General features: G+C 41.3%; 1 protein-coding gene across 1 annotated transcript; it reads left to right on the forward strand.

Annotated features, from left to right (window-relative positions):
• The first annotated feature begins 14,160 nt into the window (after positions 1 to 14,160).
• LOC143536372 (uncharacterized) lies at positions 14,161 to 14,598 on the forward strand. Its single transcript, XM_077030376.1, has one exon. It carries the CDS (start codon positions 14,161 to 14,163, stop codon positions 14,596 to 14,598), a length of 438 nt encoding a protein of 145 aa, XP_076886491.1.
• Positions 14,599 to 15,774: the final 1,176 nt, after the last annotated feature.

Below are 15,774 nucleotides of genomic sequence, written 5' to 3' on the forward strand. Positions count from 1 at the left end.
TCATAAGTTTATAAAGCAAGGAACCCAAAGAAGGAAATAACAATCTTATACGCAAAAAGATTAATATTTCACAAATGAATTATTACAAGAATGGCCGGGTAACTACCCGCCTACGAAAAGAAAAATAAATACATCCGTACAAGACTATCCTAGCAATGGGAAGGGATCTTCGGGATCAAGCCTCAGGGCCGCCTCCACTTGGACCCGCCCCATCAGAAGAACGGGGCGGTTCGAGGAAGGCTTTAAGGACAGCTAACCCATCATCAGCAGCAGCTACTTGGTTCACCTTCTCCACCACTGGATGCGGGAAGGCGGCGTATTGATTTACTGCCTGGTCATATATGGCTTCAGTATCAACATTGTACAAAGGGAAGTTGGAAGGCGGGAAGCCTTTCTCAACGAACCCTAGACCAAGCAGGAAGCCAGCCCGTTCCCCATCCTCGTGAGAAGCATTGAGGGCTGCACTCATAGCATCGTCGTAGGATGTCTCTGAGAAGACATTTTGCAGAAAGAAGAAAATGATTTCGGGAAAATGCTTGCCTGAAAAGGGGAGTATTTGCCGGAAATCACTAAGAAGAAGAAGAAAGGTGAAAGTGTGGATTACAAAGAGGCCTCTCCCCCTTTATATACTAATCGCAATTAATGCGGTGAATTTAATGCGGAGGAGAGAGAAAACGAAGGTGCAATGAAACTATGACACGTGGCAAAAAGCAGGCTGGCAACAGCTGTTGAAAGGACGTGTGCCAGTAATTTCGCGGCCACGCGCCCGAAAAATCGCGCCCACGCGCCTGAAAAAGCGTCTGGAATGACCATATAACGTCACGTCACCATAACTTCCTGCACGTCCTGACGCAGTCAGAAGAAACTGTCGCACGACGTTTCAGAGGTTTGGACTGTTCCTATCTTTCCACCAACCTTTCGAATTTCAAAATTCAAAATTTAAAAATATTAAAAAGTAAGCGGGAAAATACCCCCTTACCTTGGCGAACAAGTAACCGTAAGACGGATGCGGGTACAGTGTTAAGGCAAAACCCTTCACATACCTAGCACCCGCAGGGAATTGAAGCCAAGTACCTCGGCAACCAAGTAACTATAAGACGGGTGCGGGTACAGTGTAAAGGCAAAACCCTTCACATACCTAGCACCCGCAGGGAATTGAAGCCAAGAAAACCTTGGCGAACAAGTAACCGTAAGACGGATGCGGGTACAGTGTTAAGGCAAAACCCTTCACATACCTAGCACCCGCAGGGAATTGAAGCCAAGTACCTCGGCAGCCAAGTAACTATAAGACGGGTGCGGGTACAGTGTAAAGGCAAAACCCTTCATATACCTAGCACCCGCAGGGAATTGACGCCAGGAATACCTTGGAAGTAAAGTAACCGTAAGACGAGCGCAGGTACAGTGTTAAGGCAAAACCCTTCACATACCTAGCGCTCCGCTGGGAATTGAAACCAAGAAGGATCTTCTGGGCAATGCTTGCGGAAACGGAAATAACATCCCCGCATAGCGGGAACGTCGGGAACTACGTTGTTTGAAGCTCCAGGATGGAATTGGTGGTTTTAACATAATTGATCACTATGTTCAAAACTACCAAAACCTCATGGAGAATCCACACAAGTGGGACTCAACGCTCCTGATTTGCGAGGAGGTTACAGACCTGCCCGCATCATACCCAAAGACCAAGCAGGAAACTCGGGAATTTCTGCAAGTGGCAAGGACTTCCGCGGGAAGAATCCCCATGGAAAACCTTAAAAAACCCTTTTCAAAACCCTCTGCTTAAAGTCCAAAAGTTCACCTCACTTTATTAAACACTCATGAGAAGAACATTGGACTGGGGGACTTGAAGAGGTAGGTCCCAGCAGAGCCTAGTTGGACCCGCAAGACTCACCTTGAAGAGGGACGTCTGCGCAGAAACCAACTGGATCCGCAGGACCAACCATGCTCAGAGACGTGACGTCCTTACGCGCAGTACGCAAGCTGGTCCCGCAGGAAATGCCTCCCGATGGTGAAGGACTCCGCCTGTCCCCGCAGCCTCGGATACAAGCCATCAGGGAAGGCCACCCGCGCAGCAGGGCTACACGCACAAGGCACTTAGCTCTCAATCACTCAGTGTCACCTGAAGGAATGAGCGAAGCCGGGAACTATCCCGCACAAGGGCGGGAGGGGGAATACTCCCGCCCAAATAAGCCAGTCCGTACGATACAGGAAGATCTTCTGTACTGTACCTGACGAGGTATGGGAAAAAGATCTGACTAAAGATACGACAGCTTTGTGACATCTGCCCTGATCCGACCCGACCCAGGTACCCGTTTCTCTGACCCGATCTCTTTCTTTTATGATTTAATATTTATTTATACTTATATTTTACTTTTAATAATAAAAATATATATTTCCTTCCCGCCTCTTTCTCTCTCTTTCTTTCCGCCGTCCCCTCCCTCTTCCTTCTCTCTTTCCGCCTTCTTTTCCCTCTTGTCGCCGTCCCGCCCTTAAGCCTTGTTTCCCTCAACTCTTTGCTTGTCCTTTGGTTCTTCCCGCCTAAGGATGTCTGCAGCTCCACGCGCCAGACTCCTTACATGGAAGCCTGCGTGAAGACATCTTGTTCCTGCGATGCGTGAAGAGAACTCTTCTCGCAGTGCGCTAAGAATGTATGTTCTTCCCACGATGCGCTTAGAATTCTTGTTCTTCACGCAGCACGCTAAGGATTTGTGATTCTTCCCGCAGTGCGCTAAGGATTGTTGTGCCAGCCTTCGCGCTCGCGCACTCAGCCTTCCCGCGCTTAACCCTTGTATCTTCTGTTTAAATCTAGCCGTTTGCTTTTGTGTTGTCTTATCTTCTGTGCTGTTGACCTAACCTATTTAATGTCTGAATAGTTACTTTCGGCGCAGCATGCGTACCAACCCCCATTGGTTGGGAGAAAAAGTGACTGACATTATCTTTTGAGATCTGCTTTTGCCATGCTTGACCAGTACCTTTATCTGAACCGCCCATGCTTTTTACTGTTTCCCTGACAGCTTTATCTTGCCCCCTGCAGCTGCCATATCTTTTGATATCTTTACTTTTCAGAACTTTTTACCGTTGATATCTTTTCTTTTACTTTTTGAGATCTTTTCCCCTTTTTCTAGGGTTTGTGTCTCCTAGGGTTTTCCTATATATAATAATAATATTTTCATAACACATCACACACAAACACTTAATCTCTCCTGTTCTCTTGCTCCTTGCTCTCTCTGCCGTCTTCCTCTCTGCCTCCGTCTTCCTCCCTGTTCTGCCCTGCTTTTCCGGTAATATATATATATTATATATAATAATTTACTTATTAATTATGCTAACTTATAATCAAGACTTAAAACAGATCATTAAAACAATAATCTTATTTATAGGTTAACTTGTGCTTGTTTAAAGTTGGTTCTTGCTTTATCTTACACCGCACCGATTATCAAGTGAGTTATCTCGTATCTAATCCCTTTTTATTTTAAATGCTTTGGGATGTTCATGTGTTCATACAAAACTTGAGTCTTAAACTGTTTATGAACTTTAGTCGCGCAGTATCCCATGTGTTGAGGACGTAGACTTGGCTGTTTATTTGTATGTGTGGATCATTAACCGTATGGACGGTCTATTCCGCAGTTTTCATGGTACCATTAGATGAACACGGGAGAACATTCGTTTATGATTTTCTCTTTTGTTACACTTGCACAGTTAGTCTTGTTTGTGAGCTCAATTGTGAGCACTGGCAGTCTTGTCTCTTAGAGTTGGTCCCGATCAGATTACACCCTTGTTGAAAACCAGACATACACATGTTGCGCGCAGATTTATTGTTATCTATGTATTGTATTAAACTTGATTTCTCACCAACACGCAAGTGTTTGACGTTTATTTTAACACATGTTCAGGTTTGCAGTAGCTGTTTTGGAGCTTGTGGACACGTAGGACGTTTTTACTTTTGGACCTAGAATTAAAATGTATCAAGACAAGTTAATGTTGTTTGAATGTTATAATTTATAATATATTGATTTATGTTTGATTTATGTTCTTTATTTTCCCCGCTGCGCGTGCGCGATAAAATGTGTATTAATAAATATTGACACCAATAGTGTCGCGAGTAATGAAGCAATATGTGGCGCCCCGATGTATAATCCGCCTTTGGTCGGGGTGTTACAGATTGGTATCAGAGCTCGTTGACTTTAGGATAGGTGGTTAGACGTAACGGCCTAGAATACCTAAGAGTCCCTTCTCGCGCATGAGAGAAATCTCATGTTTGCGCGCTTATTGTTAATTAATCGTTATTTATGAATATGCTCGCGCTTGCGCAGTATATGGTTTTATGTTTTATTCCGCGATATTTCGATTTTTGTGAATTTCGATTTTTATTGATTTTACTTACATATTCGTTTGTTGGGATTGAAAATCCGAAAAGTCATGGTGATACATGAATAGTTGATTTTCAATTTCCATTTACGATTATGTTCTGAGGTTGGAGACTTGAAAAGTCATGGTGATACATGAATTGTCAACCTCCAATACTCATTTTCTTGTATATTTTATATTGAAGATTGGAAAGTCATGGTGATACATGAATCGTCAATCTCCAATACTCGTTTGCCCGTATATTTTAAATTGGGAATTCGGAAAGTCATGGTGATACATGAATTGTCGATTCTTGATTCGAATTTGTTACCTTTATTAAGTCTGCATTTAAAGTCATTTATTTTACTTTAACTTTTGATAGTATCTAACTCCGTGAAATAAGCTTTATAAAGTTAAACTTTGCGATAAAAACTAAGATATTAACTAAAATTAAAACTTTTATAGAATGCCTCCGCTATCTCGCCGATTTCAGAGAAAAGAAGCCTCGCGCAGACGCTCGCAGCAACGTTCCCAGGAAATGGCCGCCGCAATAGCCCAAGCTTTGAGCCAAAACAATACCAACACCTCTGGTTACAACATTAAATCCTTTAACGCGGGTAACCCTCCAAAGTTCACAGGTCTTGAAGGAGCCACCGTGATGCTCCAGTGGCTTGAGAAAATAGAAAACACTTTCCTCCATACCCAATGCCCCTCAGACAGACGAACCCTGTATGCTTCCAGTGTCCTGGAATCTAGAGCGCTTACATGGTGGAATGGAGTAGCTCATGCGCGTGGCGCAGAAGCTGCTTCCAGCATGCTTTGGGAGGAATTTAAGGAAATTCTGACGCGAGAATTCTGCCCTCCCAACGAAATTAAGCGCCTGGAGGAAGAATTCTGGAACTTGAAGCAATACAGCGGTGAAGCGCGCGAGTACGCGACGCGCTTCCACGAGCTAAGCTTACTGGTCCCTCACCTTGTTACCCCTTCACGCCGAGCCATAGAGAAATTCCTTGGGGGTCTCCCCATGGAAATTCAAGATTCTGTATGGGCCAGAAACCCAGTTACCCTCTCTGACGCCATCGAGTTGGCCGCTGTGCTTAGCGAAAACCATGTCAGAGCAGGAACCCTGTTCCTGCGGGGAACTGAGAAGACCAAACTCACCAAGACTGCCCCTGAACCAACAGAAACCAAACCTGAACACTCAAACCATAACAACCTCAAGCGCAGGCGCAAGGCCTATGCGCTTACCAACCCGCCCATTGTCCAGCAACCCGTTTACCAACCCCCAGTTTACGCGCCTAACCCACTGTCAACCTACCCAGCACCTCCTGCAGTCCATAACTATGCCTTAACCAATCCAGCACTCCCTGCCCCGCCTCCTAAGAAACCTTACACAGGAAACCATCCCTTTTGCCCAACCTGTAGATTTCACCACCCAACCCAAACCCCGTGTCGACTTTGTACCCGATGTGGCCGTACTGGTCACACTGCTGAAAACTGTAGAGTCCTTCCCGCCAATCCAATTGCGCCAACACCACCAGTCTACCCGCAGAACCCACAACCAACCTACCAAAACCCACGACCCAGATCGTGCTTTAACTGCGGTGATCCCAGTCATTTCCGGAACGCGTGCCCAAGACTACAAGTTCAGATTACGCAAGCGAATCCGGTGAACCAGATTTCAAACCAAGTGACGCGTGGACGAGCTTTTAACATAACCGCGCACCAAGCGCAAGCGAATAATGACGTAGTTAATGGTACATTTTTACTTAACGGATTTTATGCTTCTGTACTTTTTGATACTGGCGCCGATCGAAGCTTTATCTCTCGCGCCTTCGAGCAGAAGCTTGCGCGACCGCGCAACGATTTAAAAGAAGATTTTTCAGTTGAATTGGCTAATGGTGAAATTATTTTAATTAACTCAGTGATTAAAGATTGCACGCTTAACCTTAACGAAAACGATTTTCTGATCGACCTCATCCCTATGCCTCTTGGAAGCTTTGATGTTATCATTGGTATGGACTGGCTCTCGCATAATCGCGCCGAAGTTATTTGCGCCAAGAAGTTGATTCGCATACCTCGAGAAAATGGTGATCTTCATATCTATGGCGAAAAACCCTCCAGTGGTCTTAAACTTATGTCTTGCGCCGAAGCCCAAAGGCTCATACGGAAGAAGTATATTGCATTCCTAGCCCATGTGGTTAAGCCTGTTGAAGAGAAGAAGCTTCGCGATATCCCTGTTGTGCGTGATTTCCCTGAAGTTTTTCCTGATGATCTTCCTGGTATCCCTCCCGCTCGTGAAGTCGAGTTCCGTATTGATCTTGTCCCTGGTGCTTCCCCCGTGGCTAAATCTCCTTATCGTCTTGCACCCGCTGAGATGCAAGAATTGGCAAGCCAACTTCAAGAGTTGACTGCTAAAGGATTCATTCGCCCTAGCTCTTCGCCCTGGGGTGCTCCGGTGTTGTTCGTTAAAAAGAAAGATGGATCGTTTCGCATGTGTATTGATTACCGCGAGTTGAACAAACTCACCATTAAAAACCGGTATCCCTTACCGCGTATTGACGACCTCTTTGATCAACTCCAAGGTGCCTCTTGTTTCTCGAAGATTGATCTCCGCTCTGGTTATCATCAGTTGCGTATCCGCGATGAAGATGTTCCGGAGACTGCTTTTCGTACTCGTTATGGCCATTTTGAATTCTTGGTCATGTCCTTCGGTTTAACCAACGCACCCGCCGTTTTCATGGATCTTATGAATCGGGTGTGTAGGCCTTTCTTGGATAAATTCGTGATCGTGTTTATCGATGATGTTCTGGTGTATTCTAAGACCAAGGCCGAGCATGAGCAACATCTCCGATTGGTATTGCAAAAGCTTAGAGCCGAGCAACTCTATGCTAAGCTTTCCAAGTGTGAATTCTGGTCTGATGAAGTACAGTTTCTTGGTCATGTTGTAAACAAGATGGGTATTCATGTCGACCCATCCAAGATTGAAGCAATCAAGAACTGGATTACGCCATCCTCTCCTTCTGAGATCCGTTCCTTTCTGGGCTTAGCTGGTTATTACCGGCGCTTTATTTCGAACTTCTCGAAGATCGCTTTGCCTTTAACAGCTCTGACGCACAAAGGTAAACCGTATATTTGGGGCTCGAAGCAAGAAGAAGCCTTTCTAACGCTCAAGCGTTTGTTGTGTGAAGCTCCTGTTCTTGCGCTACCTGAGGGTAATGATGATTTTGTTGTGTATTGTGATGCCTCCAACCAAGGTCTCGGTTGTGTTCTTATGCAACGAGGCAAGGTTATCGCTTACGCATCAAGGCAACTTAAGGTTCATGAAAAGAATTATACAACTCACGACCTCGAGCTTGGTGCAGTTGTTTTTGCCTTGAAGATCTGGAGACACTACCTTTATGGTACTAAGTGTATCCTTTACACTGACCATAAAAGCCTTCAGCATATCTTTGATCAAAAGGAACTTAACATGAGGCAACGCCGATGGAACGAACTCATCAGCGATTACGATTGTGAGATCCGGTATCATCCTGGTAAGGCTAATGTGGTAGCCGATGCGCTCAGCCGAAAACCCTGCCAACTTAACTGTATCTTGCCGCGCACCCAGCTTCACTTCGCGCCGATTCAAAGCAACCTTGAATCGCGTATTCGTGACGCGCAGCGCGCATCCATCAGTAATGGTAACCTTCGCGCCGAGTTAGCGTGTGGCGCGGAAGCGCACTTTGTCCCTAATCTGAGTGGAATTCTCTGCTATCTTAATCGCATCTGGATCCCTTGTGATGAGAATCTTCGCGCTGATATCCTGAGTGAAGCGCACAAATCTCGATATTCTATTCATCCTGGCGCTGATAAGATGTACAAGGATTTGCGCATTACTTATTGGTGGCCTGGCATGAAAAAGGATATTGCTGTGTTCGTAGCTAAGTGCCTGACTTGTTCTAAAGTTAAAGCTGAACACCAACGCCCATCTGGTTTGCTCGAACAACCAGAAATTCCTACGTGGAAATGGGAATGTGTAGCGATGGACTTTATTACCAAGTTACCTTTGACAGCAAGCAAACATGATAGCATTTGGGTAGTAGTGGATCGATTGACTAAATCTGCTCACTTTCTGCCCATTCGTGAAAACTACCGTGTTGAGCATCTCGCGCAGCTTTATGTCAAGGAAATTGTCTGCCGCCATGGTACTCCTTTGAGCATCATATCCGATCGTGATGGCCGTTTTATATCTCGCTTTTGGAAATCTCTCCAATCTGCGCTAGGAACTCGCTTGGACATGAGTACGGCATATCATCCTCAGACTGACGGTCAGTCTGAGCGAACTATTCAAACTCTTGAGGATATGCTCCGATCTTGTGTTCTTGATTTTGGAGGTAATTGGGATTCACACCTGCCTTTGATCGAGTTTTCTTATAACAACAGCTATCATTCCAGTATCGGTATGGCCCCATTTGAAGCACTTTACGGTCGTAAATGCCGCTCCCCGATTTGTTGGAGCGAAGTGGGTGAAACTCAAATCACAGGACCCGAACTTGTTCAAGAGACAACCGATAAAATCGCCAAGATCCGTGATCATTTGCTGACTGCCAGAAGCCGACAGAAGAGTTACGCAGATCGTAGGCGAAAGCCTCTCGAATTTCAAGTTGGTGATCTTGTTCTCCTCAAAGTGTCGCCTTGGAAAGGTGTTGTCCGCTTTGGGAAGAAGGGTAAGCTTGCTCCTCGTTATGTTGGTCCATTCAAGATTCTCGCGCGTGTGGGAAAAGTTGCCTACAGACTTGACCTGCCGCTCGCGCTCAGTAATGTGCATCCAACGTTCCATGTTTCCAATCTCAAGAAGTGTTTAGCTGACGAGAACCTTCACATTCCACTTGATGAAGTCCAAGTTGATGAATCCATGCATTTCATTGAGAAGCCTGTTGAGATTATGGATCACGAGGTTAAGCAAACCAAGCGCAGTCATATCCCTATCGTGAAAGTTCGCTGGGAGTCCAAGCGCGGAGCCGAGTTTACATGGGAAAGGGAAGATCAAATGAAGATCAAGTACCCGCACCTGTTCTCTGCGCAACCTACTTCGAGATAAATTTCGGGACGAAATTTCTTAAAGTAGGGGAGACTGTGACATCTGCCCTGATCCGACCCGACCCAGGTACCCGTTTCTCTGACCCGATCTCTTTCTTTTATGATTTAATATTTATTTATACTTATATTTTACTTTTAATAATAAAAATATATATTTCCTTCCCGCCTCTTTCTCTCTCTTTCTTTCCGCCGTCCCCTCCCTCTTCCTTCTCTCTTTCCGCCTTCTTTTCCCTCTTGTCGCCGTCCCGCCCTTAAGCCTTGTTTCCCTCAACTCTTTGCTTGTCCTTTGGTTCTTCCCGCCTAAGGATGTCTGCAGCTCCACGCGCCAGACTCCTTACATGGAAGCCTGCGTGAAGACATCTTGTTCCTGCGATGCGTGAAGAGAACTCTTCTCGCAGTGCGCTAAGAATGTATGTTCTTCCCACGATGCGCTTAGAATTCTTGTTCTTCACGCAGCACGCTAAGGATTTGTGATTCTTCCCGCAGTGCGCTAAGGATTGTTGTGCCAGCCTTCGCGCTCGCGCACTCAGCCTTCCCGCGCTTAACCCTTGTATCTTCTGTTTAAATCTAGCCGTTTGCTTTTGTGTTGTCTTATCTTCTGTGCTGTTGACCTAACCTATTTAATGTCTGAATAGTTACTTTCGGCGCAGCATGCGTACCAACCCCCATTGGTTGGGAGAAAAAGTGACTGACATTATCTTTTGAGATCTGCTTTTGCCATGCTTGACCAGTACCTTTATCTGAACCGCCCATGCTTTTTACTGTTTCCCTGACAGCTTTATCTTGCCCCCTGCAGCTGCCATATCTTTTGATATCTTTACTTTTCAGAACTTTTTACCGTTGATATCTTTTCTTTTACTTTTTGAGATCTTTTCCCCTTTTTCTAGGGTTTGTGTCTCCTAGGGTTTTCCTATATATAATAATAATATTTTCATAACACATCACACACAAACACTTAATCTCTCCTGTTCTCTTGCTCCTTGCTCTCTCTGCCGTCTTACTCTCTGCCTCCGTCTTCCTCCCTGTTCTGCCCTGCTTTTCCGGTAATATATATATATTATATATAATAATTTACTTATTAATTATGCTAACTTATAATCAAGACTTAAAACAGATCATTAAAACAATAATCTTATTTATAGGTTAACTTGTGCTTGTTTAAAGTTGGTTCTTGCTTTATCTTACACCGCACCGATTATCAAGTGAGTTATCTCGTATCTAATCCCTTTTTATTTTAAATGCTTTGGGATGTTCATGTGTTCATACAAAACTTGAGTCTTAAACTGTTTATGAACTTTAGTCGCGCAGTATCCCATGTGTTGAGGACGTAGACTTGGCTGTTTATTTGTATGTGTGGATCATTAACCGTATGGACGGTCTATTCCGCAGTTTTCATGGTACCATTAGATGAACACGGGAGAACATTCGTTTATGATTTTCTCTTTTGTTACACTTGCACAGTTAGTCTTGTTTGTGAGCTCAATTGTGAGCACTGGCAGTCTTGTCTCTTAGAGTTGGTCCCGATCAGATTACACCCTTGTTGAAAACCAGACATACACATGTTGCGCGCAGATTTATTGTTATCTATGTATTGTATTAAACTTGATTTCTCACCAACACGCAAGTGTTTGACGTTTATTTTAACACATGTTCAGGTTTGCAGTAGCTGTTTTGGAGCTTGTGGACACGTAGGACGTTTTTACTTTTGGACCTAGAATTAAAATGTATCAAGACAAGTTAATGTTGTTTGAATGTTATAATTTATAATATATTGATTTATGTTTGATTTATGTTCTTTATTTTCCCCGCTGCGCGTGCGCGATAAAATGTGTATTAATAAATATTGACACCAATAGTGTCGCGAGTAATGAAGCAATATGTGGCGCCCCGATGTATAATCCGCCTTTGGTCGGGGTGTTACAAGCTTATTGACAACAGTATGGCGAGCAGCATGCTCCTGCACTGTATGTCACTATTAGCCGCTGCCTACTCACCAACTACTGCCATACCACGTGCGTAGCCGTCAGTTGGTGGAACAGGAATAGTATACAGCAGGCCTGGTCGCTATCAGCCGCTACCTACCCACCAACTACCAGCAGGGCACGTGCGTAGGCTACTGTTGGTGGAACAGGAACACTGTTGCAGCCGGCCATACCTCTTTGGAAACCTACCTTCGGCTATAAATACCACAAATGGTATGACCATCTCATCTTATCATATCTTATCTTATATCATCATAATATACCTGATATCTGCTCTAGCAATCTCTTAATATACTTTTATATATTTAAAGAGCAATCTAGTCTGATTCTCACGCCGGAGGGTGGTCACAAGGAGGAACCACCCCCTTCTCAGTGACGAGCTCACGGTGTCTGTTTTGCAGGTTATCAGAAGAACCATCTTCCAAGGGTCTAACCCCTCGTGGGAAACATCTACCTAACCCCCAGGTTACCAGTAATCTGCCCGGGGTCTGGTTAGTGTTTCTTCATCGAAGCATTAACCCACTAATTAATTTAATTATAAATCAACCCGTACACTGAATTTGGAACAACCCCGCACCCGCACACACCCCCACCCCACCACCCCCAATTAGTATACTTGTAATTAATTAATTAACAAAATATACTTCTAATAATAAATTAATTTGCATAAAAGTTGATAACCCATGTTACTGCAGTGTTTTAAAAACCGGTTGGCCGGTTGAACCAGTAATACCGGATTTCGTATATTAGACCGGTATTTTATGTCCGGTATTTTTGGACAGTTTACTAGAACATCAAACTGACGGTTTTTTCTAAAATATTGGTTTAAACCGGCAAACCGGTTCTGAGCCCAAGTGATTTTTGATATTTTGCGGCCCTTATTTTTTAAAAGTTACATTTAACATAGCAATTAGCATTGAAACGAGTGAACCTTTGGATTGTTCTGAAAATCGAAAGCTTTTGTATTATGGATTAACTTTTGGATTATATTTTATTATGGAATCATATAATTTTGGATTATTTTTTGAGTTGAGGTTACATTTATATGATATTACAAGGTAAACTATTAAAACGGTTGAACCTCTCGGTACAACTCGGTTCAACCGGTTGTACTATTTTTTTTACCAAAACCTGTACGAGTTAAATACTGGTTTTTAAAACATTGGTTACTCGTCATGTAATTTTTATTTTTTGTAAAAAATATTTATTATTAAAGCTATAAATATAAAAAATTATTATTTTTAAACAACTATTTGGATTATGACATACCAAAACATTATTATATTGATATAAATACTTTATTTATCAATACTTGATACATGAGACTATGAGAGGAGTTCTTAATATAATTTAAAAATAGATGAAAATAAGAAAACATATCTCTAACTTCATTATTCGCTATGTTGCTACTAACATGCATAATAAACAATAAAGAAACACGAATGAACAATTAAAAGTATTATTGTTCTAAAACTTAATGATTAAAGTTTAATGTTAAATAGCATTTTTAATTTTTAATCAAATAATTAACAGAAGTTTCCACCTTAGATCGAGGGTGAAGACAGAGTTTCACAAGATATTGAATTGGTTTCCCTTGTCGTTTACTAAGTTATAGAACCGCCCCTCGTGCATTTTGGTGTCAGAGTAACAATATTGAACGTTTAACTTGTAGTAGTATTAATTTATCAATTTTATATTAAAGTAATTGTGTATGTAACTTCAGGTTCAATGTTATGAAGTGATATTATATCTTATGGTTTTAGGTTTCAAATATGATTTAAGACGGGTTTTCTATAGTGATAGGTTCTTTTTTTGATGGTGTTCCTAGGTGACTCAGGCTTAGAGCGCCAAAATCAGTATAGACAATCGACGTCTTAGAAAAACTCATTCAGGAATCAGGAGTTGTTTTAATATATCGCAGTTAATATATATATATATATATATATATATATATATATAGACATACACACAATAGAACCTACTCTTAAGTCTGTAACATCACTAACTTTCACTACAAATTGAGAGACTACTACGTTTCTATCACCTAAAAGTAACTAGGGTTAGTATATATTCCATTTATATCACATAAATTAGAAAATATATAATTATAATTATAAAACACTTGTGACGGAAAACACATTTCAGTAAGTTTAATTAGACACTCGTATACTAGCTAATTTTCTCAGACCTTTTCATCTTGTTGTTAGTTTTCTTTAAACAAGTACTAATTTACTCACGTTTACCACATATACTTGCACCTTGCAGAATTTTTAATCTTTTAAATAGAAACGAGATAATCTTAATTACAAGGGATATTATTATATCATGTAATTTGAAAGGTAGAATCTTATGAGAGGATATTATTCTCAAAACTCTTATAATTAAGCTATCATGGGAATGGTGGGCATCTAAAACGTACAAGGATTGAAGCTTCTTGCTACTTACAAAAGCATGATTAAGTACAATCAAGAACCTAATTCGATAAATATAATATTAACATTAAAATAATCTCATATAACAACAAAACTAGTTACATAGGAATTTTCCTAAATCTCATGATTAAGTTTAAATGTACGATCCAAAAGATTTGCCAAACTTTTGCCGGGATATTATCTTAAACCTCACTCAACCACCCTCAATATTATAAATACTCATCCATAAATCCATAATCATTCCCACAACACAAACTCAAATATTTTCTTGATCATCTTTACATTTAAACTAATATTCAAGCAAGAACATTGGTTACCATATGGGGAATAGTTTAAGGTGTTGTTTATCATGTCTAATTCCTTGTGGAGCACTTGACATGATCAGAATTGTTCATTTAAACGGTGTCGTTGAAGAGATCACACGTCCCATTACTGCGGGTGAGGTTCTTAGCAATTACCCTAATTATGTATTAAGTAAACCTACATCACAAGGGGTTGTCCGGAGAATACTTATATTATCAAGTAATACTGAGCTTAAGAGAGGTGGTATTTATTTTTTGATTCCGGCTTCTTCTGTTCCTGAAAACAAGAGGAAACCAAAACCCGAAAATTTGGAGAAGGTGGTGAAGATCAAGACGGTGATGGGTGATGCAGTGGCGGTTTCAGGTGTGGTGGAGAAGAAGGTTAGGCGGCAAAGAGCTCGTAGGAGTGTTGATGGAGATTGGAGGCCTCATCTTGAGAGAATATGTGAAGAATAATGATTGTTTGTAAATTTTTGGTTTTTGATTTCTTGTGGATAGATTAATTTTAAAAAGTTCATTAATCCAACTTTGGAAAATGTACGCCTTTGTTTATGGTTTTTTTGTAAACAAAGTAATGTCAAGAACAGTGTTAAATTTTATATTGTTTGAGGATAAATACAAATTAATATATGTGAGTTAATCCACTTATTTGATTATTGTTAGAACCTTCAAAATAAACACATCATGTAATTTGTAAACATAGAAATGAAGAAAATAGAAGTAGTTCATTTCATTATTAAACTATGAATCTGTTATTCAAAGTAAGTTGTTTCAACTAAAATTCTACCATGAAGAAAATTAGGTCTACTTAATTCATACATCCGACATGTTAAAACTGGTTATAGTTACAGGGGTGGGATTTGTTACAAATAAAATTAGCGTATTAAATATACAAATAATTAGAGTAATTACAGTTTTGAACTAGAGTAATTATTTTATAAAAAATAAATTAGTGTAATAATGATTACTCTAGTTCAATAGTTATAGTGTAACAATAATGACTCTGTTGTTAACATAATTAATCAAACTTTTTGTAAATTTCTGATGATAAAAGTCATTTGTTTTTTATCCAAATTCATACTTATAATACTAAGTTCGAATGGATCCAAATAGGTTTGCATCACCTCAATCATTGTTTGTCTTCATCACATGACCTAGTTATTGACACTACCCTCACTGCCTCTGTCTCCGCTAACATGACCGCCACCTCTATCATCACCGCCATTTGGCAACTCACTATTCTTGCCACAGCTGTCACCACATTGTCGCGCCATCAGCACGAACACCCTACCTTTTAATAGTTATTCAATTAAAAACTACCGTTTTCCTAACAAATTCTTCTCAACCTTTTTAAATAAAAATACAGTGACCACATTTGTGAGAAATTTTAATATCTCATCAAACCTGATTGGCTGCTTCATATTAAATTTACCATGAGAAATTAATATATATTATCAAACTTGCTTGGCTTCTTCACTCTAACGCATGACTAAATTTATGTTTCCCATGCAATACTTTAAAATGAAAATTTCTTTTTGAGAACTTTGTCATATGAGTAAATCCAACTGCTGCGAGGTACCCGGGTTCGGCGTCAACACTCTCGTTCTACACTTGCCCAAATCGAGACGCAAC

Source organism: Bidens hawaiensis, unplaced genomic scaffold (assembly GCF_021521415.1).
Source record: "Bidens hawaiensis isolate Kalapana, Puna unplaced genomic scaffold, B.hawaiensis_p1.1 tig00010796_1, whole genome shotgun sequence".
Taxonomy (NCBI): Eukaryota; Viridiplantae; Streptophyta; class Magnoliopsida; order Asterales; family Asteraceae; genus Bidens; species Bidens hawaiensis.

Bases quoted from the DNA above. Each gene is read 5' to 3' on its own strand.
- LOC143536372 (XM_077030376.1), top strand. From the start codon at position 14,161: ATGGGGAATAGTTTAAGGTGTTGTTTATCATGTCTAATTCCTTGTGGA.